Source organism: Emys orbicularis, chromosome 4, assembly GCF_028017835.1.
Source record: "Emys orbicularis isolate rEmyOrb1 chromosome 4, rEmyOrb1.hap1, whole genome shotgun sequence".
NCBI lineage: Eukaryota > Metazoa > Chordata > Testudines > Emydidae > Emys > Emys orbicularis.
The window spans coordinates 10,434,189-10,459,960 of record NC_088686.1 but is presented as its reverse complement, the minus strand read 5'-3'; the positions used below and the strand labels follow the sequence as shown (position 1 = coordinate 10,459,960).

At 46.7% G+C, this 25,772-nt stretch overlaps 1 protein-coding gene across 2 annotated transcripts in view; it reads right to left on the bottom strand.

Annotated features, from left to right (window-relative positions):
• Positions 1-249: 249 nt before the first annotated feature.
• SAMD4A (sterile alpha motif domain containing 4A) overlaps positions 250-25,772 on the bottom strand; it is a 201,896-nt gene continuing 176,373 nt past the window's right edge. For both annotated transcript variants that reach the window (XM_065403693.1, XM_065403694.1), the window contains 6 exons: positions 25,401-25,486; positions 16,710-16,828; positions 10,549-10,750; positions 9,682-9,808; positions 4,445-4,528; positions 250-278 (listed from right to left, as the gene is read on the bottom strand). In XM_065403693.1, coding sequence (XP_065259765.1) covers positions 250-278; positions 4,445-4,528; positions 9,682-9,808; positions 10,549-10,750; positions 16,710-16,828; positions 25,401-25,486 — 647 coding nt within the window. The remainder of the gene's footprint in view (positions 279-4,444; positions 4,529-9,681; positions 9,809-10,548; positions 10,751-16,709; positions 16,829-25,400; positions 25,487-25,772) is intronic.

The window sequence follows — 25,772 nt, the reverse complement described above, 5'->3', positions numbered from 1 at the left end:
GCACTTTGCCCTTCCCCCACACTTTTCCTCTAGAGAGGATGTAATAAATGACAAAACAAAGTCCAATTCTAATGATATGTTCACAAGGACAATCTACACATTCACAAAATTAAAATGAGAGAGAGAGAGAGAGAAAGAGAGAGAATGCAAAATCTCTTTGAGAATCCTGTGCACGTCTGGAGACTGTTGCCACTGGACCTGCAGCAGTCATTCTCACGGCCAGCGCTGTCACCGTTACACGTTCATCTTCTATATCGTAGAGGTTCTGTCCACGCCGTCTGAAAGATTTAAGTCACAATCAGAAGTAGCCACACGTCGCTTTAAATTGCATTTCCTCAATACTACCATGATGGGCATGTTACAAATACCCAGTTTAAATAAACACGGCAGATTGGCCTGAATCCAATCGGTAGATCCAAATGTGGGGGAAATTCAGATCTGGATCCAAACTTGGTGGCTCAGGTCCACCTACCTACCTTCCATATCTGTGTGCCAGTCAGCAGGGCACTGCCCTGCCCTCTCTAGTTGTGAATATAATTTCTATGCTGGTATGCAGTAGGGGCTCAAATGTATCTTTACAATCTGCTCTGAGTAAGGGATGCGTGTAGTTCTGCTGCTCCAGGAGCAGCCAAGGGAATGCAGCGTGACTCAGAGTCACCATGCATGCCCTGGTCCCTCCTGTACTCCAGGAAGGAAGCAATCTGCTTCCGGTCTATTGCCCATTTCTTGTTCCTGTTTGCCCACTTCCCCACCCCCATCCGGTGTGGGTCAGGGAACAGTGGCCATGCAGAGCTGTGCAGTGAGCTAGTGTAGAGGGCCCATGCAAGTACTTTATAGCCCCTGGCTCCACGTACCAGAATACAGCAAAAGAGACGGTCTTGCCCTAAATTAATAGGCAAGGTTCAGAGTAGGAGGTGCACAGCTCTGTTATCCTGTCAGGTCTTGCCCTGTGCACTCTGAGCAGGCAAAACTCCCCTTTACGGCAGCGTGAGAGGGCCTGCAGGCTCGGACCCTGTTCCAGGAGCGTTTGGAAATGCAGTCCTGCCCAGAGGAATGGCAGCTGCTGGGTGGATTTCTTCCCATGGCCTGGGGTTTAGTTTGCTTTTAAAATGCAACAGAACTAGGACAAGGAAGTGAAAGGAACAATTAGAAATAGAGGCCAGTAATGTCACAGAGGACGCTTTAATTCCATGCCCGGGGCACGGACTCCATCTCATTTCAATGGAAGCCGATGGGTCACAGGGGCCAGGACTGAGACGTCTGGGGCTAAATTCCCCTCGGTTCATTTCTGGCCTCCTCTTTCTAAGGCTTCCTAACAGCCTCCCGGTAATGTACTGTCCCCGACTCTTTTCACCCGGGGCCCTGTCCCATCACAGTACAGGAGTCAGGCTATCTGGGGACTCGGTGGTTGGGGAGGAGGGGTTGGAGCAGAAAACTCCTCAGATAGGGGTGATGTCTCAGCAAGGCCTTAACGAGCCAACTGACCAGTCAGAAAGCGCTGAGAGGTGTGCGTGGGCTTATCATGCCTGCTCCGGCCAATGAAATCCACAGTGCCTATGACGCTCCATGCACAGCTCTCTACAAGGGGATGAAGCACGGAGAGAGAGAACAATAATGAAAAGCCTGGGTGAGGATTAACGCTGCAGAAGGGTTTTTAACCAGACACGAGTTATGACACATGCATTCGGGGTGCAAGCTTTTGACACAGATTCACTGTCTTCGAACACGTATTTGTTGACGCGGCTCCTCTGTGCTCAGTCGTGCACAGGCTTGTGAATGCATTAGGGTGGCTTTTAGAAACAAAACAGCAGGCTTTGGGCTATGGAGAGTCTTGTATTTCCAACCCTACCTAGAATTATGGATGTAGGCCAAAGATGGGCATGATCTGAAACACCAGCTCAACCTGCCGCCGCACCCCCACCCTTCAAACTTGGGGGCAGAGTGGATCCAAATTCAGTGGCTGGCTCATCTCTAGGATGGGCTGAGCCAAAACCTGGATCCAAACACCTGCCAGGCTCTGCGAAGTTCAGATGCAGGTTCCTGGCCCCTCCCCAGCGGAGGCACCGTAAGAGCTGGATAGCCCAGCTCGGATGTGCCCTGTTCTGGGAGAACGATGTGAGCGGTAGGCTGTGGGGTGGCTGCTGCTGCAGTGCTGTGCCCAGTGCTGCCCTGAGCGTCAGAGTGCTGCAAGGCGACCTAGAATGATGGCACTGGGAGAGCCCACCCCGTTGAACACGGCGAAGGGAATCAGGCTGGGGCTGCGAATGGCAGAGGCGCTCATCCCAGAAAAGCAGCAGCTCCCCCCTTCCCACCTCGCCCCAACGTCATCCCACATAATGCAGCCCATTTAGCGCATGAGCGAGACTGAGGAAATACCTAGGAGGGCTGCCGTAATGATCCGACTTCTAAGAGACACAGCAGCAGCTGGTGTCAAGACACTGGTTGTTTTGTTACAAAGCTAGAACTACGCATAAGGGCAGCAGCCCTGCATACCACAGCCCACCACATTACTGACTTTGGCAATCTCCAAGTGAGCTATTCCTAACGCCGGGCCCGGCACACAGCGCTCCCTGATCCCCTGCTCAGCTCATCATGGAAATCGCTTGACACACGCTTCAGTTCCTCCCGCTGGAATGTTAAGACTAAAAACAAACAGGTTTGTTAAGCTCTGATTTGTTTGTTTATTTAAAGCTATTTATAGCACTTTTCGTGTAGGGAGGCCTGGGCCAAGGCAATGCGGGTCAAAGCCCTAACTGGCCTGGCCCCTCCCAGCCTGAGCATCTGCCTCTCTCCCCACAATATACTGCCAGGCAGGGACTGGCGACAGGGTGTTCTCCACCCTCAAGACTGGAATTGGATCCCCGCTCCTCCCGGCCACAGGCCATGGATTTCTAGGCATGCTGCACAAACTCTTTGTTTGATGGGGTTGGGGGAGTGGTTTGAAGGGTTGCTTTGCTGCGGTGATCGATTGGCTGACTTGGTTCATTCTTTGTACGCGGATAGTTTTTTCGTAGCTGGGTGGCCGTGGTTTGGGAGAGTCATGGCCAGTTCATGGCTAAGGGCACCTGGAGCGTTGCGCGGGGATGTTTCAGTTTGTTATCTAAATCGAAATAAAACAACTCACAAAACCTGTATGTGCTGTGATGCAGTCAGATCTTCCTCTGGCTTTCGCCAGACCCCGGCCCAGTTGAGACGTCCATCTTTCTGCTAAGCCGTTGGTTCTGGTACCTGCTCCGTCCACCCGCCTCCACCCCATTTGTCTGTTTTGTCCATCGACTGTGTCCTGTCTGATATCTTCACTGTGAGCTCTGTGGTATTTATGGTATCTAGCACAACGGGGCCCTGATCCTTGACTGGGGTTCGTAGGCGTTACCGTGACACACAGTAACAGTAGTAACGGTCAGGGTTTTCTCAGTGGAGATCATGGGCCTCGCTTTCCCCAGAGCTCAACCTGAGACAGAATCCTTAAGGGCCGGTGGAAGATGCATCTGTTTAGAGTTAAGTTGCCACAGTCGACTATGTCAGACAGCTAATGCGGCTCTCCCGGCAATCAGCTCCTGGCATCCGATCCCTGAGGAGAATTCTCCCTTCTACTGGAAAACTGACGGCTATCAGTCTGTAGGGCACCCAGGCACGAGGGTGATGGGCGTTTTTAGAAAGGCACAGGCTAAAAGAATCATACCTGTATTCAGATTTACGCTGAATTTAGTGGCACTAGAATGGAAAGGTCTTTTGGGAAGCCCAAGTTTCACTAACCTGCCCCTCCCCCCCACGTTGGCAGGCTCTTGCAGTGATATAGAAACAGCGTGCTCAGGCCAGATGTCCAAGTCCATCCACAGGGCCAGCTCCTCAGCTGGGTAAATCGGTCTACATCTATTGACTACACCAGCTGAGGGGCTGGCCCTTAAAGCTTAATCCGGCTCCCATTTTAGTCCATATGCCAAAGCTCCCACCCCATGCCCTTAACAATAGTCTCCTGATTTTCAGGGGCGCTCAGCACTGTCAGTTCCCATTAGCTTCAAGTGGGAGCTGCCGGTGCTCAGAAAGGTTGACAGGTTCTCTCATCTTGGTGCTGAAATAGGTCCCCATTTTGGCTGTAACCCTCCTTTGCTCCTCACCTGCTTGTTAGCGGTGAGCACGTTCCAGAGCCTGGCTTGGCTGCTGGCTATTTCCCTTTCATTCTATTCGCTCCTTTTCCAGCCTGGGGTGTTGCCCAGGTGCCCTGAAGGCAGAAGTGCCCCTACCTGCTGCTCAGTAACTTAATGGGCAGCACTGATTAGTTCCCACCGCAGTCTTGTCCTGTCTCCTTCAGTCAAGGGGATGGTGGCTGTGACAGACGGCCTCAAGGAGATGAGGAAAGAATTAAAATGGGGAATCCTCCTGGCTGTGCCAGAGACACTGTGGCCGACAACAGAATGGGGGGAAGGGAAAAGGGTGCACTCACCCCCCAGGGCATGTTCAGTCATACTCAGGCACAAGGACTCCAGCCTGTTGTTGATGTCAGGTTCTGTCACTGGTACCTGGAACTCTGCAAAGGAAATGGAACAGACTGTTACTCCGGAGACCCACAATGGCAGAAGCAAAGTCACAACCAATCTAAAGGGTAAATACAATAGTTGGGCAGGTAGGAATCTGTTCTGCACTGACATACGCCCTGTGTAAACCCGATGACAGGAGCCTTACTTCGCTTCTGTCCCTCTGACAACTCCCTCTAAAGACTGCAATTGAGCTTTCATTCCCAATGTTGGATGTTTTTATGCTCATTTATATGTGCAAACACATTGACTTTCTTACACACACACACACACACACACACACACACACACACACACACACACACACACACACACACACACACACACACACCTGTTTAATATCAGTTTTGATTTGCAAACACCATCCCAGCCACTAACTAATACCACTGATGGAGATTCACACATTTGCAGTGATGTAGTACAGAATCATGAAACCCAAACCTTAGATTTGTCTACAGTCTTATACCTAGACTGTAAGCTCTTCAGGGCAGGAACTGTCTCTTTGTTATGTGTTCATACAGGCACCAAGCCCAATGGCCGCTACGTGCTACCATAATAATTAATGATGATTAGAGGCTTGGTTTCAGACTGGCCATTGCAGGGCAAGGCGATGAAAGCTGTAGGTTAGGAGGCAGGAGTTTAGAAGGAAATAACCCCAGCACAATTAGGGCAAAACACTCAAATCCATTCATAATCCAGTAACTTTGTTTTACTTATATGAACTGAAACAACAAGGCCAACTTCATCCTTTGCTTGAAGATTCAGGCCTAGGCAGAGAGATATAAGCCTAAATACCTTTGAGGCTCTGAGTCTAGCTTCCACTAATTCCTCAAATACCTTTGAGGATCTGGGCCTTGCCTATATACCATGGGCCTACAAACTGTTTTATTGGACTGCTAAACCAGGACTGAGATTTCAACCCTACTAACTGTCTAGCAAGGACTGTTTTTTAAAATGGGGCACACTTTTATTTGACAGCACTTTCAACATGAGAAACTAAGGGTCTGAACCTCCATTAGTGTAAACCAGGAGGAATTCAATGAAGTTCCACCAGAGACGAACTGATGTAAGTGAAAGGTTCAAGGTTTGTATTAGAAAGATGCTCACACAGTTTGAAAATACTACAAAGAAAGGGCTTGGCAAGGCCAATGAAGAAAGACAGTAAAATGTCCCTGCGTGACGTTGAGCAAGTCACACAGCTCCAGGTCCACGAAGGTAGTTAGGCTCCTAACTTCTGCTGACATCAATGGGAATTGGAACCCTACATACCTCTGAGGACCTGAGTCCCAGCTGCACAATGAATACAAGAGTACTTCCTTTGCCTACCTTGTGTAGTTGGACTGTGTGGGGCAAAGCAGCCAGGGCTCTGCTCTGGCCCGCCAACACGGCAGCCATCCTGTGTCTTGCACCTGCAGGGATCCGGTGTCACTAGCCCTAGGCAATACCATTGTCATGGCCCCGCTCCCTCACTCCTGTGACAGCGGGACTGCAGAGGGCTCCCTGCACTGTTGTAGGAGCCATACAGCAGCGGGCTGGCCTCCCTGCAGCTGGGGGCTTGTGCCCATCCTTGCAGTCCTGGCCGGGGGACTCTGCTTTATTATCTGAACCTCCACATTTTCCAAATCCCTTCCTTGTCCCCCAGCATGAGACACGAGGGGGGCAAGGAAGGGGTTGGGATAGCGTGGCAGTTCGGATAATGGGATGTGATGGAGGCTGCGCAGGAGGCAGCCAGTTACAGAGAGGCTGCGGGGAGCAGCCAATCAGGGCCGGGCTGGCCCATATAAGAAAGGCTGCAGAGCAGAGCAGTGTCAGTCACTCCCTGGAGCTTGAGGAGGAGTGACTGCCTTGCAGGCGGAGGGCAGCAAGCACCCCGGACAGAGCAGTGCTGCAGGCTGAGGCCCTGAGGCAAGGGCAAAGAGGGTGCTGGGGCTGTGGGAACGTGGCCCAGGGAGATCTACAGAGGAGTCGGCAGGGACGTAGTAAATGGCGGCCATCTTCAGGGTCCCTGGGCCGGGACCCAGAGTAGTGGGCGGGCCCGGGTCAGGAGGAAGTGGCTGGACTGAGGGACTGTGATACTATCCCCCGGAACCAGGGAGCACAGAGTGCGGCATAGCTGGAGAGTGATGGTGGCAGAATGTCACCACTGGCATACAGAGCTAATCCCCAGGACAGCCAGCAGGAGGCGCCGCAGCGGTGGACCGAACCCCATCACACGGGGTTTCAGATAAAGAGGAGTATACTGTAATTGATAATATTGTTATGATTATGCTCTAGAACAAAAGTATTTTATGCCTAAAACAAAAGTGAGGCATAATATTGGCTATTCCCTGTTTAGACGTAGTTTGTGTCAGGTTGATTTCATTTGCCATAGTGTGTGTAGAGACCAGGACTTGATTTTTTTATGAACTTGAAAGTTGCACTTAGGGCAAAACCAGAAACTCCTCTGTGCCAGGGACACGAGGGCTGTAAAACTTGTCTGTACAAATGACAGAAGTGAAACTAAAAATAAGCTCCATTGCTGGGGTCATTTGAAACCATGCTGGACAAAGCCCTAGAGAACAGACGGTGTGGGTGCCTTATGAGGGATCTTTTTTCCCTTCCTCTGACGCATCCTGTGTTACCGTGGAGATCTGGGCTGGTCCCCAAGGGATGACCGAGGCGTGCCCTAAGAGGTCTTCTCCAACTTTAACTTCTCTGATTCATATGGAGGATAAATATAACCGGCAGGAGAGACGCCCACAGCACAGCTTCAGAGGAATGTGAGCTTACCCCAGACATCTAAAGAAACATCTCTTGAGTTCAATGGGTCGAAGATATCTAGCATTTTATGGGAGCAATATCAAGATTATTTTCTTTTCACCCCCTCCACTCACAGCAGGTGGAAGGAAAGATCTTGTTTATCTGAAACCATCATTTGCGGCTTAAAAACGTGGCATGCTGCAGTCGCGTACCAAGTAAGGTTGTGAGCTACCTGGGAAGGCTTGTATTTTAGGGCTCCAAATCAGCCGTCAGATGACTGGAAATTAAGGGCAGGTGGTGTCCCCAACAGGTCTGACGATGAATTAGTGGAATAGCCCACTAATTTACATGACCTGCTTCCCCTCTTTCTTCCAGATCGCCTTTTAATCCAGGCTTAATGCACATGAGATGAAGACGCTGGCAGTATTTCCTTAAATCCCTCCTGGACAGTCATCAATGTGCATTCCTAGTTCAGGTGATATTTTAATCCCTGGTAGAAACAAGTTTTGGTGCTAGTTTTAAATAGCACATAAATTTAGAGCCAACATTCTGCCCTCAGATGTTTGTGCCCGGCTTGCGGGAGCTGGGGGAGTGTTCTAGGCAAGAAATTGGCACCAAATTGTCAGAGCTAAGTATTATTATTATTAAATTTAGCATTTGTAGGATGGTTTTGGCTCGTTCTTATGGCTTTATTCTTAATTTAAACAATCCCTTTAGATTCCTCTCCTCTGTCCCGTCACCTGGGTTAGGTCCCCCCTGCTGGATTCTCTGCAGGAGGGGGCTAGGGGATCAGAAAAACTCCCTGAAGCTCCCCTCTTTGAGTTCTTTGCAAATAGTCCTCCTCAAGGGACGGAGGTATGACGCCCTGTGGAGTTTGCAGGATCCCACAGATCCATGGGTAAGGGAACTGAGGCTGAATGCTACAAAACCAGCAGAGTTGGATCAGCTATGTTTTCACCCCATGCTGTATTCTGCTTGAACAAACAGACCAGCTTTGTTCTGACTGAACAGACATTCACATTAAATGCATCTCAAGTTTACATGAATGAGATGTAAGAAATAAGGCTGACTAGAGGTGACTGTGCAGTCTAATATTCAGAGCAGGGACAGAGTCAGGACTCCTGGGTTGCAATTCTAACTTCACAATCAACTTGCTGTAAGACTTTGGGCAACTCAGTTAATCTCTCTGTTCAGTTTACCCCATAAGTATAATACCTTCCTACTTCACAGGATTGTTGTGGGGATTAATTCATTAGTGTTTACAATGTGTTTTGAGATCCTCCAATGAAAAGTGTTGTATACATGCAAACTATTAATACTATTACTAAATAAATGCATCATTTTCTTGGCTACTCTACGCATATTTTTTCGGCAATGCCACTTTCCAGTCCTCTAGAGTCCTCATCACCTGCAGGCTAACATGCAAGAAGAACCTATTTCTTATTCTGTAATATTTATCGAACGTTGCCATTACACTGGGCTCTGGATGATACACAGAGGCAGACGCAGTCCCTGCAACAAGAGGCTTGCAATCTAGAACAGACAGTCAAAACAACGCGGACACATAATACACGAGAAGGCTAGATGGAGGCCCAGGCTGAAACAAGGGTGTAAGTTTCTGGTGTGGTAAACCTCTTTTGAATGAGATTTGTTTCTATGGTGAATTATTGCTGGAACAATGCAGATTATTAATACTACTGTACATTAGCAGAAAGGCTGCATTAAAAGGATAGTGGAGCAACATACGTAGTTAAGATATACTAGAAAAAATGCACTAAAGTCTCAGAGCTTTTTCCTCTGGATTCAGATGGACACTCAGCAAAGCAAAAAGAATGACAGGATGTTCTTACACACGGAAGGGTATTAAAAGTGTGCAAGGAAACAATTAAAATCCCCAGTGTGTTGAAATTCTGCCTCAGAATGTCTCTCTCAAAAGAATTTCCCTAAAATGCATGAAGTCATTTCTCTTCTGCACTGGATTTTCCAGTCCATGTAAAAGCAAAAAAGGTGATCCAAGAGTTACAACATTCCCCATGTAACACAAAGCCTTGAGAAGGAAGCTATGTTGGGCACTAGCACAGTCAGTCTGTTATATATAGGGTCAAAATCCCTCCAGTGATGTCTCTAGTTTAATCAATCCAGTAATCTGACTAGTGTCAAAAAATATCTTGGTCGGATTGCAACAGACTCTGAGCTTGCAGAGTCTGGCTTGCTGCCAGCCCACCACTGTTCATGCTTGCAATGCACAGTTTAAAAAAAGAAAGCTTTCTATAAGCACCCAGGAATGTATTGTGACAGTTGAGGCTAAGCATTTGTAGGCAGGGTTCACTAGTGCAGCTATTTTAATATACTGTACTCTCAGATGACAAGGGGATGAATAAGCAAAAGACAAATGACTTCTTCCTACCTGGCTGCTGAAACATCAGCATGGTCTGTGGGGATGTGTGGACAGGCAGGGAACGCGTCCTCTGCACTGAGCTATGGGTCCGGCTTGGCATGCTGTTGCTACCCCCGGGGTTTGCGAACCAGAGATTCTATGGAAAACAAACACACCAACGATACTGTAAAACAAATGCCAGTGCCATGCTAATGTAGGACACAGTCTGGGTGTGTTAAAAACCTCAGCACGCTCTGTATGCTAATGCTTTCCTGATCTCCCCAGCCTTACACCTTCTAGTCACTGGGTCACCCTCTCCCTGCAAAGGGCTTTTTCAGCGAGTGACACTTACTCTCCGAGTGATGTATTTATAAAAAAAACCCTTGGCTCATTTCTCTTCCTCCATCCCTCTCTGAAGCCTGATTTGTCCCTCTCTCCCAGCTCTCCTTGTCCCTTTTCAGTACCCCACTACACCGAAAAGAGCAAAAACAGGAAATGCCTGCAGACTGTTCTCACTGGGCTCGCGTGTAAAAAAGAGTATCCAGACACATTAGTCAGATGAGGAAAATCAGAAAAATCATTCCACGTTAACCTTAGCGAAGAGCTGATTAACTTGTTTTCTTTACTAGAAGTTTTCTCTTCAGCCATTGGGGAGTAAATAGCTACATTTGGACCAATCCCTTGTCATGTACATGGGCCTGACCCTGCTAAGTTCTGGAAGCCACCCACACCTGACGCAACTGGCAATCAGGGGTGCTCAGTATCTTGTCGGATCAGACCCAAAGTTTACTCAGCAGGCACAAAAAATATAGACCCTCCTCTGCAGCTTTGCAGCTAACAACCGCCCTGCAGCATGGGTGGTCTGACATGCACCAACACGGACAGACTGACACACACCTGTCTTCCTTGTTTCAGGATGGTTGGGTTGGTAGCTGCGCTGCGTTGTGCAGCTCCTAGGAGTCCACTGGGGCCCAGCAGACCCAGCCGGGTGGGGGGGAGATTCCGGGAGGGAATATGGAACTGGCGTGGGTTCCGTCTGCCCATTCCTGCACCGACAGAGCCAGCTGTTGGTAAGGAGTTCGACTGGCCAAAGCCTCGACTGGAAAGAGGAAAAAATAACAGGTTCTGGACATTCAGAATCTTAACCTTTTAAAATGCAAGCATGAGCGGACTTCTAAATACTTTCAGAATATATTCAAATGGCACGTGGTTAGTAGTGATTAAAGATGGGTTTGGAAATCAGCACAGCCTAACGCGCTTTCGCCTTGACCCATCTCCCACTAAAATCAATGGAAAAACTCATACTGACTTCAGTGGACAGGGCTCTCTCATGCCAAATTCGCCAAAGTGTCTTCCCGAGGATCGCCACAAGAGGGAACAGAATTGCTTTCACTGGATTCAGAGGACAGCTGCACATGTAAGCCCCGTGGCTAGCATTAAACTTCGGGTTAGCCCCTTGAGGCCCTATCCTGCTTACCATACTCCTGTGAGTGAGTCAAAGCAGAGTGCGTGGGAGACAGGCAGGAGGGATTTGTTTGATGATGGCTGGTGAGATGTAAATGACCTTTTAAGTGCTAAACAGGGAGAAATCCAGACACTTAGCCTGGAGAAGTATATGGATTCTGGCGGTGCCCTGGGGGTTTTGGTATATTCTCCAGAATCTCAGCTTGCATTGGAAATAAAAAGCTGATATACCGGCACTCCGCGGCTTGCAAGCCCCATGCAGCCTTCTCAAGATGCCCGTGCTGCTCTGCATTTCCCACAGTGACAAAGAAGGGTCCTATGCTGATTCTTGGTTCCTCTGTGAGCTATATTTGCTTCCTAGTTTTCTCTTCCCTTGTGGCTCTTTACCTACTGAGGACCTGACGCCGTGAGTTGCTGAGCGCCTTTGCCTCCGATGAAATGAGAGTTGACAGTGCTGAGTGTGGTGTATGGAAAACAAAGTTAAAATTATAAGCCATCACTTTAATTTTGAAGGGGTTTCCTGGTCTGGTTTGCTGCTTAGAGGGCTCTGTAGGGAAGCACCAAGCATGCAGAGCTGTCAAAGTCAATTTGCAAGAAGGCAGCCTAGCGCAAATGAGGTGAATTGTGCCTCTGTGTTAGGGAGCAACCTGCTTTCTCTCTCTCTGTTTTTGGTTCTTGGGTGTTACCACTCCAAATTCTAAGAAATAAAGTAGTGTTATGTTGCAAGCATCCAGCACAAGTCTTTTATGTTTTTAATCTAACTTCTCTGTGTGCATGGTGTGAACATAACACTCAGCATCTCAAGATTTGGATCCACAGGGCCAGATCCATGCCTCTTTGAAGCCACTTGCGTTCCTGCTTGTTTCTGGTGCGTACGTGTTTTTCCTTTCTTTGGCTTACTTAAGGCTTTAATTTCTCTAATTTCTATATTTGGTTATGTGTTAGGAGTTTGCGGTTTACATTTTTGGTTTATTTGGCTGGTTTAAAATTTGCTCATTTTAAATGAAAAAAAGAAAAAAGAAAAAGAGAAAGAGAGAGAAAAGAAATGATGAATGTAGACAACTTCTGCACAGAATGAGACACAGGCATTGCACCCAGTATCAAATTTTCCTTTGGATTGTTTGTGCTTGTGTGAGTGACAATCGTTAGAAAAGGGCTGGTCAGTCTCAAAGGCTCCATCCACACTAAGATGTCAAACTGCATTAACACCTCCCTAGCAAGAGCCAGGTTTAAACACAGTTCTTTAGAACAGCGCTAACACAGTTTGAAAACCCAGAGTAAATGGGGCCAGAAAGTTTACAGATCTCTTAGCCCATTTGGTTGTGAAAAGCACTTTCTCTGTAAACCAGTACAGTGCAGTCTCGGTTGGGTTGGCAGCCTGACACTAATGGAGATGGGCAGCAAGTGGATAACAAATGTTACCTGCTTAGAACCAGATTCTGATCTCAGTTATAGCAATTTGAACCCAGAGTAACTTCCCTGAAGTCAGAAGAACATAGTCTGGTCCTTAGACTATGTGTAACCACATACAGTCAAGATGGGATGTTTTTCTAAAAGATCTGCTCTAGTTCAAACAGGAATTATTCTGGGGAAGTTCTCTGGCCTCTGTTATGCAGGAGGTCAGACTAGATGATCACAGTGGTCCCTTCTGCCCTTAGAATCCATGAATAAAAGCTCCCACGACAAGCCGGGTTCATGATTCTGACTCTCAGGGCCTCCTCCTCATCTCCCTGATTCTGATGATACACCAGCGTTAGTTACTTCACTGATTTTAGTAGAGTTATTCTTGATTTGCACAGGGGAAGGGAGTGAACAATCAGGCCCTTAAATCTCATTAACTCACCTCCCCCACATGTATGGCGGGAGCAACAGCCCAATAAACTAAATTCTTTTATTTAGGGGTAACGGGGCATGATGATGAAAGTGAGGGGCAGTCTGCACAACAGATGAACAAGGAGTGGAATTTGTTTTCATTTGCCATGTGAAAAACAAGTGTTTGCAGATTAAGTTTCTCCCACAGTTTGATGGCTCTAGTATGGAGGCATTTTGCAGTAGTGAAGTTGAGGGAATTTTGGTTAATGTGTCTTTTAAACACATATCTCTAGTGGCAGGCCATTCTTGGTTTGTAATTAGGACATTTTACCCATTTCTATGTAACACCGTTAGTTACTGGTATGCCACACTGAAACAAAGCAACAGCACCAAAAAAATAAAAGAACCGGTTGATCCCACAGAACAAATAGATCATGCAGATTTCACTGCGGTGTAAAGTCTTCCTAGTGTTCTTGCCCAATTGTTTTAAATGATTACACAAAGAGATGGGTAGTTTTGCTGTGATACTTATTATTTACCCGCTGACGTTTGAAACATGACAAATTTAGTTGGGGATTGGTCCTGCTTTGAGCAGGGGGTTGGACTAGATGTCCTCCGGAGGTCCCTTCCAACCCTGATATTCTATGATTCTATGAAATGAGAGTAGCTATTGGGAGATTAACAACTCTTATCACTTGTGCAGTTCCTGTATCGCCCTGCCCCTTCTCCAACCCTTGACGTTTCAACTCACCTGCCTCTTAGCCCTAATCTCTCCTGCCTGTGCATGCTATAGTGAACAAGACTTCAAAAATAATACGATTATGCGATCCAGACCAGTATAAATCTACCCATCATGACACACAACCAAGTTTCTTTAAACCTCATGCAGGAAGTGATTATACCTATGGAACTATGTGAAAGACAGAGCTGCACCATTGCATTCTTAGCCTGCAGCTTCACCCAGACTGGAAGAGCAAAGAAAGTACAAGAAAATGACACACTTGATCTAGATCAGGAAGGGGGAATTTCACGCCTTGCAGGGTGCAGAGAATCCAGTCTCGGTCGATACCCCACCTATGCCTTATTTTGAGCATTTAGGCAGGACGTTAGGTGGCACACCTGCTGTATGCTGGTGCTCTGCACAGGGGTGAATTTCACCCTAATGAAGTGTCTCCTGCTAAGTGGTTCTCTAGCCAAGGCGCAGGTCTGTGGTGTTGTGCTTCTCCAGTCACAGTGGAGAAGCAAGTCTCAGTGTTCAAGCAGTGAAGATTCCAGTCATTTGTAGCCCACTACAGGGCCCTCCTGAGGTTTTCTGATCAACTAACCTAAACAAGCCCAAGAGCCTCGCTGCACCCTTGTTGATTGCTTTTCCTGGTGTCTATCCAACAGTGATTTAATTTGCAGATGACACCAAAACTGGAGGGGCAGCAAACACAGGAGAGAAAACCAAACTGCAGAGAGGGACAGTGCTGTTATTACTTTTTAATAGGGCTGTCGATTAATTGCAGTTAACTCAAGCAGTTAACCAAAAAAAATTAGCCACGAGTAAAAAAATTAATCGTGATTAATCGCACTTTTAATCGCACTAAACAATAGAATACCAATTGAAATGTATTAAATATTTTGAATGTTTTTCTACATTTTCAAATATTTGATTTCAATTTACAACACAGAATACAAACTGTATAGTGCTCACTTTAGATTTTTTTTTTTTTTACAAATACTTGCACTATAAAATTATAAACAGAAGAAATAGTATTTTTCAATTCACCTCATACAAGTACTGTAGTGCAATCTCTTTATCACAAAAGCGCAACTTACAAATGTATTTTTTTTGTTACATAACTGTACTCAAAAAACAAAACTATGTAAAACTTTAGCGCCTACAAGTCCACTCGGTCCTACTTCTTGTTCAGCCAATCACTAAGACAAACACATTTGTTTACATTTGCAGGAGATAATGCTGGCCTCTTCTTATTCACAATGTCACCTGAAAGTGAGAACAGGCGTTCGCCTGGCACTTTTGTAGCTGGCATTGCAAGATATTTATGTGCCAGATATGCTAAACATTCATATGTCCCTTCATGCTTCAGCCACCATTCCAGAGGACATGCTTCCATGCCATTGATGCGCGTTAAAAAATAATGATTAATTAAATTTGTGACTGAACTCCTTGGGGGAGAATTGTATGTCTCCTGCTCTGTTTTACCTGCATTCTGCCATATATTTTGTGTTATGGCGGTCTCGGATGACAACCCAGTACATGGTGTTCGAGTTAAGAACACTTTCACTGCAGATTTGACAAAACGCAAAGAAGGTACCAATGTGAGATTTCTAAAGATAGCTCCAGCACTCGACCCAAGGTTTAAGAATCAGAAGTGCCTTCCAAAATCTGAGAGGGACAAGGTATGAAGCATGCTTTCAGAAGTCTTAACAGAGCACCAGTCAGATGTGGAAACTGAACCACCAAAAAAGAAAATCAGCCTTCTGCTGGTGGCATCTGACTCAGATGATGAAAATGAATATGCGTCGGTCTGCTCTGTTTTGGATTGTTATCGAGCAGAATCCGTCATCAGCATGGACGCATGTCCTCTGGAATGGTGGGAGAAGCATGAAGGGACATATGAATCTTTACCGCATCTGGCACATAAATATCTTGTGACGCCAGCTACAACAGTGCCATGCGAACGCCTGTTCTCACTTTCTCCTTAAACAAGAAGTGGACAGTATTATCTCCTGCAAAGGTAAACAAGCTTGTTTGTCTGAGCGATTGGCAGAACAAGTAGGACTGAGTGGACTTGTAGGCTCTAAAGTTTTATATTGTTTTATTTTTGAGTGCAGTTACTTTTTTTTCACGTAATTCTACATTTGTAAGTTCAACTTTCATGAAAAAGAGATTGCACTACAGTACTTGTATTAGGTGAATTGAAAATACTATTTCTTTTTTCCAGTGCAAATATTTGTAATAAAAATAAATATAAAGTGAGCACTGTACACTTTGTAGTTTGTGTTGTAATTGAAATCAATATATTTGAAAATGTAGAAAACATCCAAAAATATTTAAATAAATAGTATTCTAATATTGTTTAACAGAGCAATTAATCGTGCGATTAATTTTTTTTAATCACTTGACAGCCCTACTTTTTAATCTTTTCAAGTGCTCCAATTACCATGGGGAAAGTGTAGGCTTGGGAGATGGGCAGGTCAATCAGAATCCCTGATTTAAGGAGGGCACCACATAGAGGAAGGACGGTCTTGTTGGTAAGCCACCAAAGTGTGACTCAGGAAATCTGGGTTCAAATCCCAGCACCACCACAGGCAGCTTTTGTCACCTGGGGCAAGTCACTGAATCGCTCTAGACTTAGGTCACCATCTGTAAAATGGGACAATGGTACTTTTTACCCACCCTTTGCTTTTGTCTATTTATACTTTGGGGCAGGGACTGTCTCTCAGTTTAACAGCTAGTACAATGGAGCCCTGATCTGAGCTGGAACCTCAAGGTGTTAGTATAATGCAAATCAGAGCTTATAACTAATAACAGGATCCACTGCTCTAAAGTGACATTTGAGAGCTGGCTGTGACATACAGAATTAAAACAGAACAAGGTGAAATATTCCAGCCCTGCCTGCACTCGAGGTAACCGGTCTCATGACTCAGACCCATCGAGTTCCAGTTAGCACAGTGTGAATGTTAGTGTAATTATCCCCTTTGGCGTAATCTTGTCCAAGACACCAACCCACAAAGTACAATCATTGCATCAGAGAGATGAAATCCCAACGTACTTTCTTTGCTGCCGATATCCTGATATGTCTAGAAGGGATTTCCGAGGGAAAGACCTGAAGAGTTTTTGCACCTGCTGTTTCCATGACAACAATCTTTTCTTCTGTGTCTCTGTAAATGCCTGCCCCCCAAAAAAAGGAATTAAAAAAAAGGTAAACATCTTATGGATGATGCAGTTGGGTATAAAAATAAAGAAAACAACAGGTAGTTAACATGCACCCAAAGTAGAGAGCTGAGCGATCCAAGCTTCAGGCTGCAAACACACAGAAGCCCTGAATTGCAGGTTTAACTCCTAGCAGAGTTGGCTCAGCCCATTACACTTTTGAAAAAGACAAACTGAGCACCAGGCAGTTTCCTATGTGTAGCTCTTTCCGATGAAACCTTAAGAGCAAAGATCCTGCTGTGCCTGGGTGTTAAAGATCCCATGACACTTCCTGAAAGAGAACGGGTTTCCCTGGAGTCCTGGACCCTCATTTCTGCTCTCCCCATCACTGTGAGGCATGCTATACCATTGCCTGACTGCCCACAGCCCCTACAATTCAGTGGTACTGTGTATGTGTGAAGTGATGTGGGTCCACCAGGATGACAGATACATAAAGGTCCGATACAATTATTATTATTGCTACATCATTACGGATGCCAAAATGTACAACACTTAGGTGATGCTACAAAAAAGTCCTTCTGATACAACAAAGTCAATTCTTTTTACTTCTTTTACTAACTTTTAACCAAAATTCATGTTTATTTAAAAAACAGAATAATTAGCAAAGTACTGAATGTTGCCTATGAAAAGAAATTCAGTGATATTGGGGCTTAGGGACAGATAATGGTCATAATGATTTCATGAGGGTTCCTTCTGACCTTAAAGTCTATGACTCAGATCATAGTATGTACATAAAATTCCCTGAGTGCTCAGTTTATTAATGATAAATGAATGCTCCTGATTGTTTAATAGCTACCCTCTAGTGAGCAACTTGCATTTTCATCCCCCAGTGCAGACCCTAAAATTTTCAAGAAATCTCCAAAAATAAACACAAACGTCTGAGTTCTTTAAAAAAAAAAAAAAAAACCTTTTAAAGTAAGTGTTCATGAAAGGTGCTGGCTTGACAGCCCTGGGAACTGATGGCTTCTGGCTCAGGTACTCAACAGGTCCAGTGCTAGCGTTTTGCAGCGCAACATTCCATACGCTGTCCTGCCAGCGTGTCTTGGTTGGACCTGGAGGGAGCTTCTCCCATGATAACAACAGAGCAAAATCCTCAATCTCCTTACTGACCGGAGCTTCCAGCCAGAACCAATTGCAGTGGTTTCTGAGGGGTGGACACTTGTTTCCCAGGAAATGGATTGAGACCTTTCGTTTATTTTCCATTCCATTCGAGGTTTTTGTACCACAGTCTATTTCACTGAGACCAAAGTGCCTTGAGATTGTAATGGCATTTGGTTGCTACTGCCCCAGGTTGGAGTTAACCTGAGCTTGGCAGTGGAAGTCCCCTTACTCCACTACCAATCTCCTGAGCCATCTGGGCCCCCTGTGCTCCTAACACATTATTATGTGAATGTTTTCATGTGCATGCCCCACGATAGCAGAGACCTACAGACAGTTATTAACTACAATACACATATTTATGGGCAGCTTAACCAATATTACATGAGCCATCTTAATATCATCCTTTTGACTGTCACATTTAATGATCAGTCTACTTACCTTGCATCCCACTGATATTAACATATTCATATATAACGCAAATGAAAAACACTGTAGACACGTTGCTGTGGAACAACTCACTTTAGCTCTGGTTGGAAACCAATGAAAAACTGTTGGCTTTAGGAATACAGGACTCAATCAATGTTTTCTCTCCAGTGTCTCAGATTCTGACCTCTTTTCAATTCTATCTAGAGAGAACTGGGCTGGGTTCCATTCCTGGCTCTGCCACTGACCTTGCTGGGGACCTCTGGCAAGTCAGTTTGCCTCTATGCCTCAGTTTGCCCAACTGTAAAATGGGGATAAAGATACCTTCTTTGTAAAGTGTTTTGAAATCTATGGCAGAAAAGTGGTAGCTACACAAGAGCTAAGTAGTGTTGTTATTACCTGTCACACACCCATCACCACGGGATCTGAGCAAGAAGCCTATCCAAGATTCAGTTGCAAAAATCACCTCCCCCTCCCGCAGCTCAGACTATGCCCCTCCCTTCCCAATCCCTTCACTGGCTTCCTCTCACACTGCACATCAAGCTCAAGCATCCGGTCCTCACCTTCCAGGCTCCCCTTTTATATCTCTGCTCTCATGAGTTCCTGCTCCCTCAGCAGTACTCCGCGCTGCCTTGCAGGAGTACCGGGCACCATTTCCAACCCTGGTCCCACCCCATACCTCAGAGACCAGGATACATTATGGAATCAATGTTCTCATCCCTCCAACCTGGTGAGGAGCCGAATGTCACAAGCCATTCCACAGCTCCCACTCCAGCTGTTGCAGGGATGGCTCTGGAGTGTCTGGTCACTTGCCCGGGCTACCAGGATGGTGACTTGTCACATGGAACCTCAGAAAAAATAATTACCAACCTTTCTGTAACTGTTGTTCTTCGAGATGTGTCACACACGTCCATTCCGACGTAGGTGTGTGCGCGCCCCAAGTGCAGCCGCCGGAATTTTCCCCCTTAGTGCAGTGTTTCCCAAACTGGGGTCGCCGCCGGTTTGTTTACCTGCCCCGTCCGCAGGTCCGGCTGATCGCGGCTCCCACTGGCCGCTGTTCGCTGCTCCAGGCCAATGGGAGCTGCTGGAAGTGGCGCGGGCCGAGGGACGTACTGGCTGCTGCTTCCAGCAACTCCCATTGGCGTGGAGCAGCGAACCACGGCCAGTGGGAGCCACGATCGGCCAGACCTGCGGACGGGGCAGGTAAACAAACCGGCCCGGCCCGCCAGGGGCTTTCCCTGCACAAGCAGCATCCCAAGTTTGGGAAACACTGCCTTAGTGGTATCTGTTGCCTTGGCTCCAGCGCCCTCTGGTGTCGCACACTCATAGCGCCGGTATAATGAGCCCTGCCGACCCTCTTCAGTTTCTTCTTGCCGACCACCTCCGACAGAGGGTGGGTTTTGGAATGGACATGTGCAATGCATCTCGAACAACAACAGCTACAGAAAGGTTAGTAACCGTTTCTTCTTCTTCTAGTGATTGTACATGTCCATTCCAACGTACGTGACTCACAAGACATTGCCCTGGAGGTGGGTTCGGAGATCAAGGGCAGGCTGACTGTAACGCCGCCCGGCCGAAGCCAGCATCGTCTCTAGTCTGCTGTGTAATGGCATAGTGCGTTGTGAACTGATGACCAGGTTGCCCCCCTGCAGATGTCCTGAATTGGAACTTGTGCTAAAAAAGCAGCAGCGGAGTCCTGAGACCTTGTAGAATGAGCTGTTAATTGAGCAAGTGGTGAGATGTTCGCGAGGTCGTAACACGCCCTGATGCACCAAGTGATCCACAATGAGATTCTCCACGCAGAAATGGGGAGAACCTTTCATTCTTTCCACTATCAACACCTGAGTGGCTCCGCGGAATGCTTTGGTCCTTTGTATGTGGAAGGCCAGGATCCCGGTGTACATCCAATGAATGGAAGCGCTGTTCCTCCCTGTTCGCATGTGGTTGAGGGTAGAACACAGGCAGAAAGATTGCTTGACTGCAATGGAATTGTGAGACAACTTTTGAAAGGTACGATGGGGGTGGTTGCAACTGGACTTTGTCTTTAAAAAAGACCATATATGGAGGTTCCGAAGTGTTTCTTCTTGGGCACCGGGGAAGATGACCAGCGCCAAGAGTTCCGGGTTGTTGGAGGTGCACTCTGCACTGAGGCTGAGGTACTCGGTGCCAAGTCTGAGTGCAGCTCCGAGGCCGGTCTTAAGGCTGTCTCCAAGAGGAGGACCTTCAAACGTGCAGTACGGTTCGGTCCTGCTTATTCCGGGGCTTAAAATCCCTGCAAATTTGGCAGTGGTCTTTCCTATGAGCTTCCCCTTGAGGCAGCTGGAGTGAGGGTCGCTCAAAGGCATAGACTTACTGCATGAAGTGCAGAGCTTGAAACCCGTTGACCGACGCAAGCCCCGGCAGTGGGACGGTGGACAACTCCGCTATCTAAGAGCGGAGGTGTCCAAACTGACGACACTAACTACTAAAAACGACACGAACTATTTACACTACATTTGTCAGAAAACCACTAAGAGAATGACCGCCTAAGCGATGAGGAGTTCCAGCAGCCGTAACAGGCGGTAAGAAGGAACTGAAGGAGAGCAGGGTCGACAGGCCCCTTTATACCAGAGCTATGAGCGTGCGGCACCAGAGGGCGCTGGAGCTGACCCAAGAGATACCACTAGGGTTAAAAATTCCAGCGGCTGTGCTTGGGGCGGGCACCTACATTGGAATGGACATGTGCAAGCACTCGAAGGAGGAGGTAGGTGTCTGAAGTATGAGGGGAAGGGAACTGCCCCTTTCCTCTCAAGGTCTCCAGCTGGAATCAAGCTTTGTGTCTGAAAACTGTCCCCCATCTGATGGCAGTGAAGTAGCAAACGTGACATGAGTTTGGTGCTCTCTCCCTACCTCCCGGGGGAACAGTGTCCACCAAAAAACCCACCACTGTGACAGCTAGCAGCCATTGGCACCTCGGTGGGCAGTCTCAACCCCCCAAGAGCTGAACGGAGATGGAAAGTGAACTATCCTCTTCCCCCATAAAAGGTGCTCTTTCCAGGGGAAGGTTTAGCCACACTGGCTGGGTGATGTGGGGAATTGTGCACAGCCACTGCCTGTGCTGGGAGTGGTCAGAGGGTAAAGAGAGGTCCACGGTCTCTCTGCCTCTCAATCCTGCACCTTTCACAAGCTCTCCATTTTATGTGTAATATGCAAGGAAAAATCTGGGGCTTCATAGGGCATGGAGCATCTATTCCCTCCCGCCCGTACTTTGCCTGGGAGGAAAGGTTGTTCCATTTAAGACATTTCTTGAAAATACCAACAAGCACTTCCCTTATACCATTGCAGCCAGAGCAGTGTAACGCTGTTTACATCACCCAGAGAATGAGTTTGGAGTTGCACCCTCCTGTGCAGCTGGGATGTGCCCAGCCAGAATCACATTTCAAAGGCCTAGTCCAGGGGTAGGCAACCTAGGGCACGGGTGCCGAAGGCAGCACGCGAGCTGATTTTCAGTGGCACTCACACTGCCCGGGTCCTGGCCACCGGTCCGGGGGGCTCTGCATTTTAATTTAATTTTAAATGAAGCTTCTTAAACATTTTAAAAACCTTATTTACTTTCCATACAACAATAGTTTAGTTATATATTATAGACTTATAGAGAGAGACCTTCTAAAAACATTAAAATGTATGACTGGCACGCGAAACCTTAAATTAGAGTGAATAAATGAAGACTCGGCACACCACTTCTGAAAGGTTGCCGACCCCTGGTCTAGTCACATTCTACTAAAAGCCTGATCTTTCTTTCTTGGTGATTTGGTTAATGTCAGAAATATAAAGAAAACAGGGGGGGAAAGACTAGGCTAGGATGGATGAAGTTCATAATGCTGCATTGACTTCAAGACTCATCATGAAGCAATCAAGGGGAAAAAAATCTTGCTATGTCTGGAAATACATGAAGAACTAGAGTGAAAGGAGCTTTTCATGTGATCTCCGTGAACTTGGACTCAGGTGGAAGAGGTCTTTGTACACTCACATACTAGAAGCTTTGGTTATATTTACACTATGTGACTGGCTCAGACAGAATCATTGCTGAGGTGGGAAAGCAAACTAACCACTCACTTCCATAGTAAAATTAAATTTCCTAGTGCAGCTGCTGTATATTTCAAGTGGCAAACTGTACGTTGACAATGTATGCTGACAGTTCACTACCATTCACTGAAAACTCTTGGCAAACTTGTTACTATTGTGGACAGAAGCATTCTGGGAGAATAATGTTTGTTTTTTTTAAACCCTGAATGTCAGTGACTTCCCTTCTGAGCTGGAAATCTCCGTCTTTGTCCCAGATTCAGGAAAACCCTTCAGAGATTCCAGGCCACAACAGACCATTGTGATCATCTTGTCTGACCTCCAGTATATCAGGTCACAGAACTTCTTCAGAATAGTTCCCTTTGAATTAGAGAATATCTTTTTAAAAAAATCCAATCTTAATTTAAAAATTACCAGTGATGGAGATTCCTCCATGGCCCTTGATAAATTGGTCCAATGGTTAATTACCCTAAGCACATACTTAGTGCTTTCCTGAATCGGAGCCTTTATAAGGATGGGAAATGCCCAAGAACCAGCGGAGAGCTCTATTATTTAGGTAATAGCTTCTTACGTGGTCAGGGCCGGCTCCAGGCACGAGCCGAGCAAGCTGGTGCTTGGGGCGGCAGCTTGTAGGAGGCGGCATTCTGCCCAATCCTAGGGCGGCACGGCCGCTTTTTTTTTTTTTTTTGGTGTGGTGTTCTGCTCCGGCCGCCCTGTAGGGGGCGGCGGCGCGGAGGACGGGAGCGCCATGCAGCAAGCCCGGCAGGGCAGCCCGCGTCCTTCCCTCCCAGCTGACCGGAGCAGCGCAGAGCCCTCCCAGGAGGCGGCAGGTGGCGGGGCCGCCCCCCTTCTCTCTCTCTCTCTCTCCCGCCCGCTCCCTCCCCCTCCCCCCGCTAGCCGGGGCACATCTGCAGCGCAGGGAGTCCCCCTGCACCCTGCCGCAGGTTTTTTTTTTTTTTTTTTTTTGCTTGGGGCGGCCAAAAAGCCAGAGCCGGCCCTGCACGTGGTCACAGTAAACTGGAGGATTCAGAACTCTGTAATTTAATCCTTTTTTCACCTAGCATACTGTATATACCTATGTTTACAGCAGTCAACGTACTTTTGCCAAAATGCTGCCACTCCTTTTCCTGTAGGATAGTACAGATTTCTTAGTGATTCTAGACTCCACTTTTATACACAAGTGACCATGTAAAGACAGTGTAAACTGCAGATCTTTTGACACTGGAAAACATTTAGAGATCCATCCAGATCTCAGATGCATGGCCATGTAATGCCATGCATCTTGTAAGTTCAGGTGCAGCACATATGTATACAAGGTACTCCTGGGGGAATTCTGCACTACTGCACACATGAAGAATTAATGTCCCCCGCAGATTTTTTTTCTCCATAGAATATAGATTCTGCTGGAGAGGAACTGCAGTACACCTTTCGCCCACCAGAGGCTGCTATGGTGCCAGAAGAGAGGGCAGTTAGCCAGAGAGGCTGCTTTCCTCACAGTGGGGTCAGGTGAGGAGGCATCAGACGGACAGAGTGGGGCACGCAGGGCTGCTGGGGGGATCACAGATTGGGGTTCAGAAGAGCTAGTGGGGGACAGACTTGGATGCAGGCTCAGGAACTAGTGGGGTGACAGCATTGAGCTAGGGGCTGAATGGGAGGTGGGCTGAAGGGCCACATGGGGACAGAGGGTAGCGGGGTGCAGGGCCACATGTGGATAGGGTGACCAGACAGCAAATGTGAAAAATCGGGACAGAAGGTGGGGGGTAATAGGAGCCTATATAAGAAAAAGACCCAAAAATCGGGACTGTCCCTATAAAATCGGGACATCTGGTCACCCTACATGTGGATGGCGGAGGGAGGCTGCAGGGACACACGGGGATAAGAGCAGATGTGCCTGACTGAATGGGAAAGGTTAGGGGTCAGCCAGGGTCTGCATGGGGGAGGCTCCCCAACTCCCTCACAATCACTCTCCCCCCAAAAAACTGTCCCATACTTCTCCCACCCGCACCCAATAACCCTCCAGGTTCACTCCAGGCTCCTTCCCTCTCCCTCAGCTCCTCTGTTACCCCTGAATCCCCCCAAGCCTTTGCACTGCTTCTGAGGGGTGCGGGCAATACAGTTCTGTATTGTAGTTTAGATGAATTACTCAGAGTTCTGTATTCATAGGTCTAGCAAGGAATCTATTTGTCAAAAAAACATTTCCGGAATCTTTTTTCCCCAGTCTGTACTGTTACAGACATACTCGATGACAGGTATTTGAAATAAATTACCAAAATAACAAACTGGTGTGATTATATTGTGTTATTTTGACATACAAAATATGCAGAATTTTAAAATACTTTGCACAGAATTTTTAATTTTTTGGCACAGAATTCCCCCAGGAGTAACAAGTGCAGCAGGAACTTGGTACACATAAGGGGATAAATATACACAGCAGGGTTTGTGCCCTAGATCTATGGCATATGGAGCTCAAAATATGTTTCAGTCACCCTGAAGGACACATGGTAATGTACCTTTCAGAAAAAGTTACAGTTAAAAAAAAAAATCCATAAACAAGCAGCTTTCAGGAAGAGGCACACAGAATGATAGGTGCCGAATCACAGAATGTTTGCTACAAAATAGAAGCTGGAAATGCTGAATGATAGTTTAGTCTCTCTGCTAGAAACCCCATGCACATTTATCCTGGGTTTTTCTGTCATCCAGCTGTTGATCATAACGTCACAAGCACGATGAATTTCTCAATTCCAGTTCTTTGATGTTGTACAGGGACACGGTGACCTACACTTCTGTGCATCACATTGCATTTACAGTCTGCCTCAGTCAGAATTACTATTAATACCCCCAAAAATATTTGTGTTAGAAACCAAAATGTTTACATAAACAGAAACTTTGGAAACAGTTTCTAAGCAATGAGAACAACAGTTTTATAAGATCTGACACAACTCACCTCATGAATTAGACATTTGTCTATGAGCTGTAAATAGGAACTTATATTCTCCTCGTCAGGTCTGGAAACTAAAAGTTGTGTACATACTGCAAACAAACAAACAAAAAAAAAGGATAGCTAGCAAAACACATGGTGACCAGGAAACGGGACTGAAATCAATGTGTTGTTTTTAAGAATGGTCTTAAACTTCCATTGCAATTGTCTGAAATGAGTCATCAATGGAGCACTTGTGTATAAAGACACCGTTTTACAATTCCAGCCATGCCAGTCTATATTTAGGGCCAGATTTTGCTCTCAGTTACATTGCTGTAACTCCATTAGAGTTATACTTGTGCAAATCAGCAGTAACAGAGTAGAATCTGGTTCCCCCTA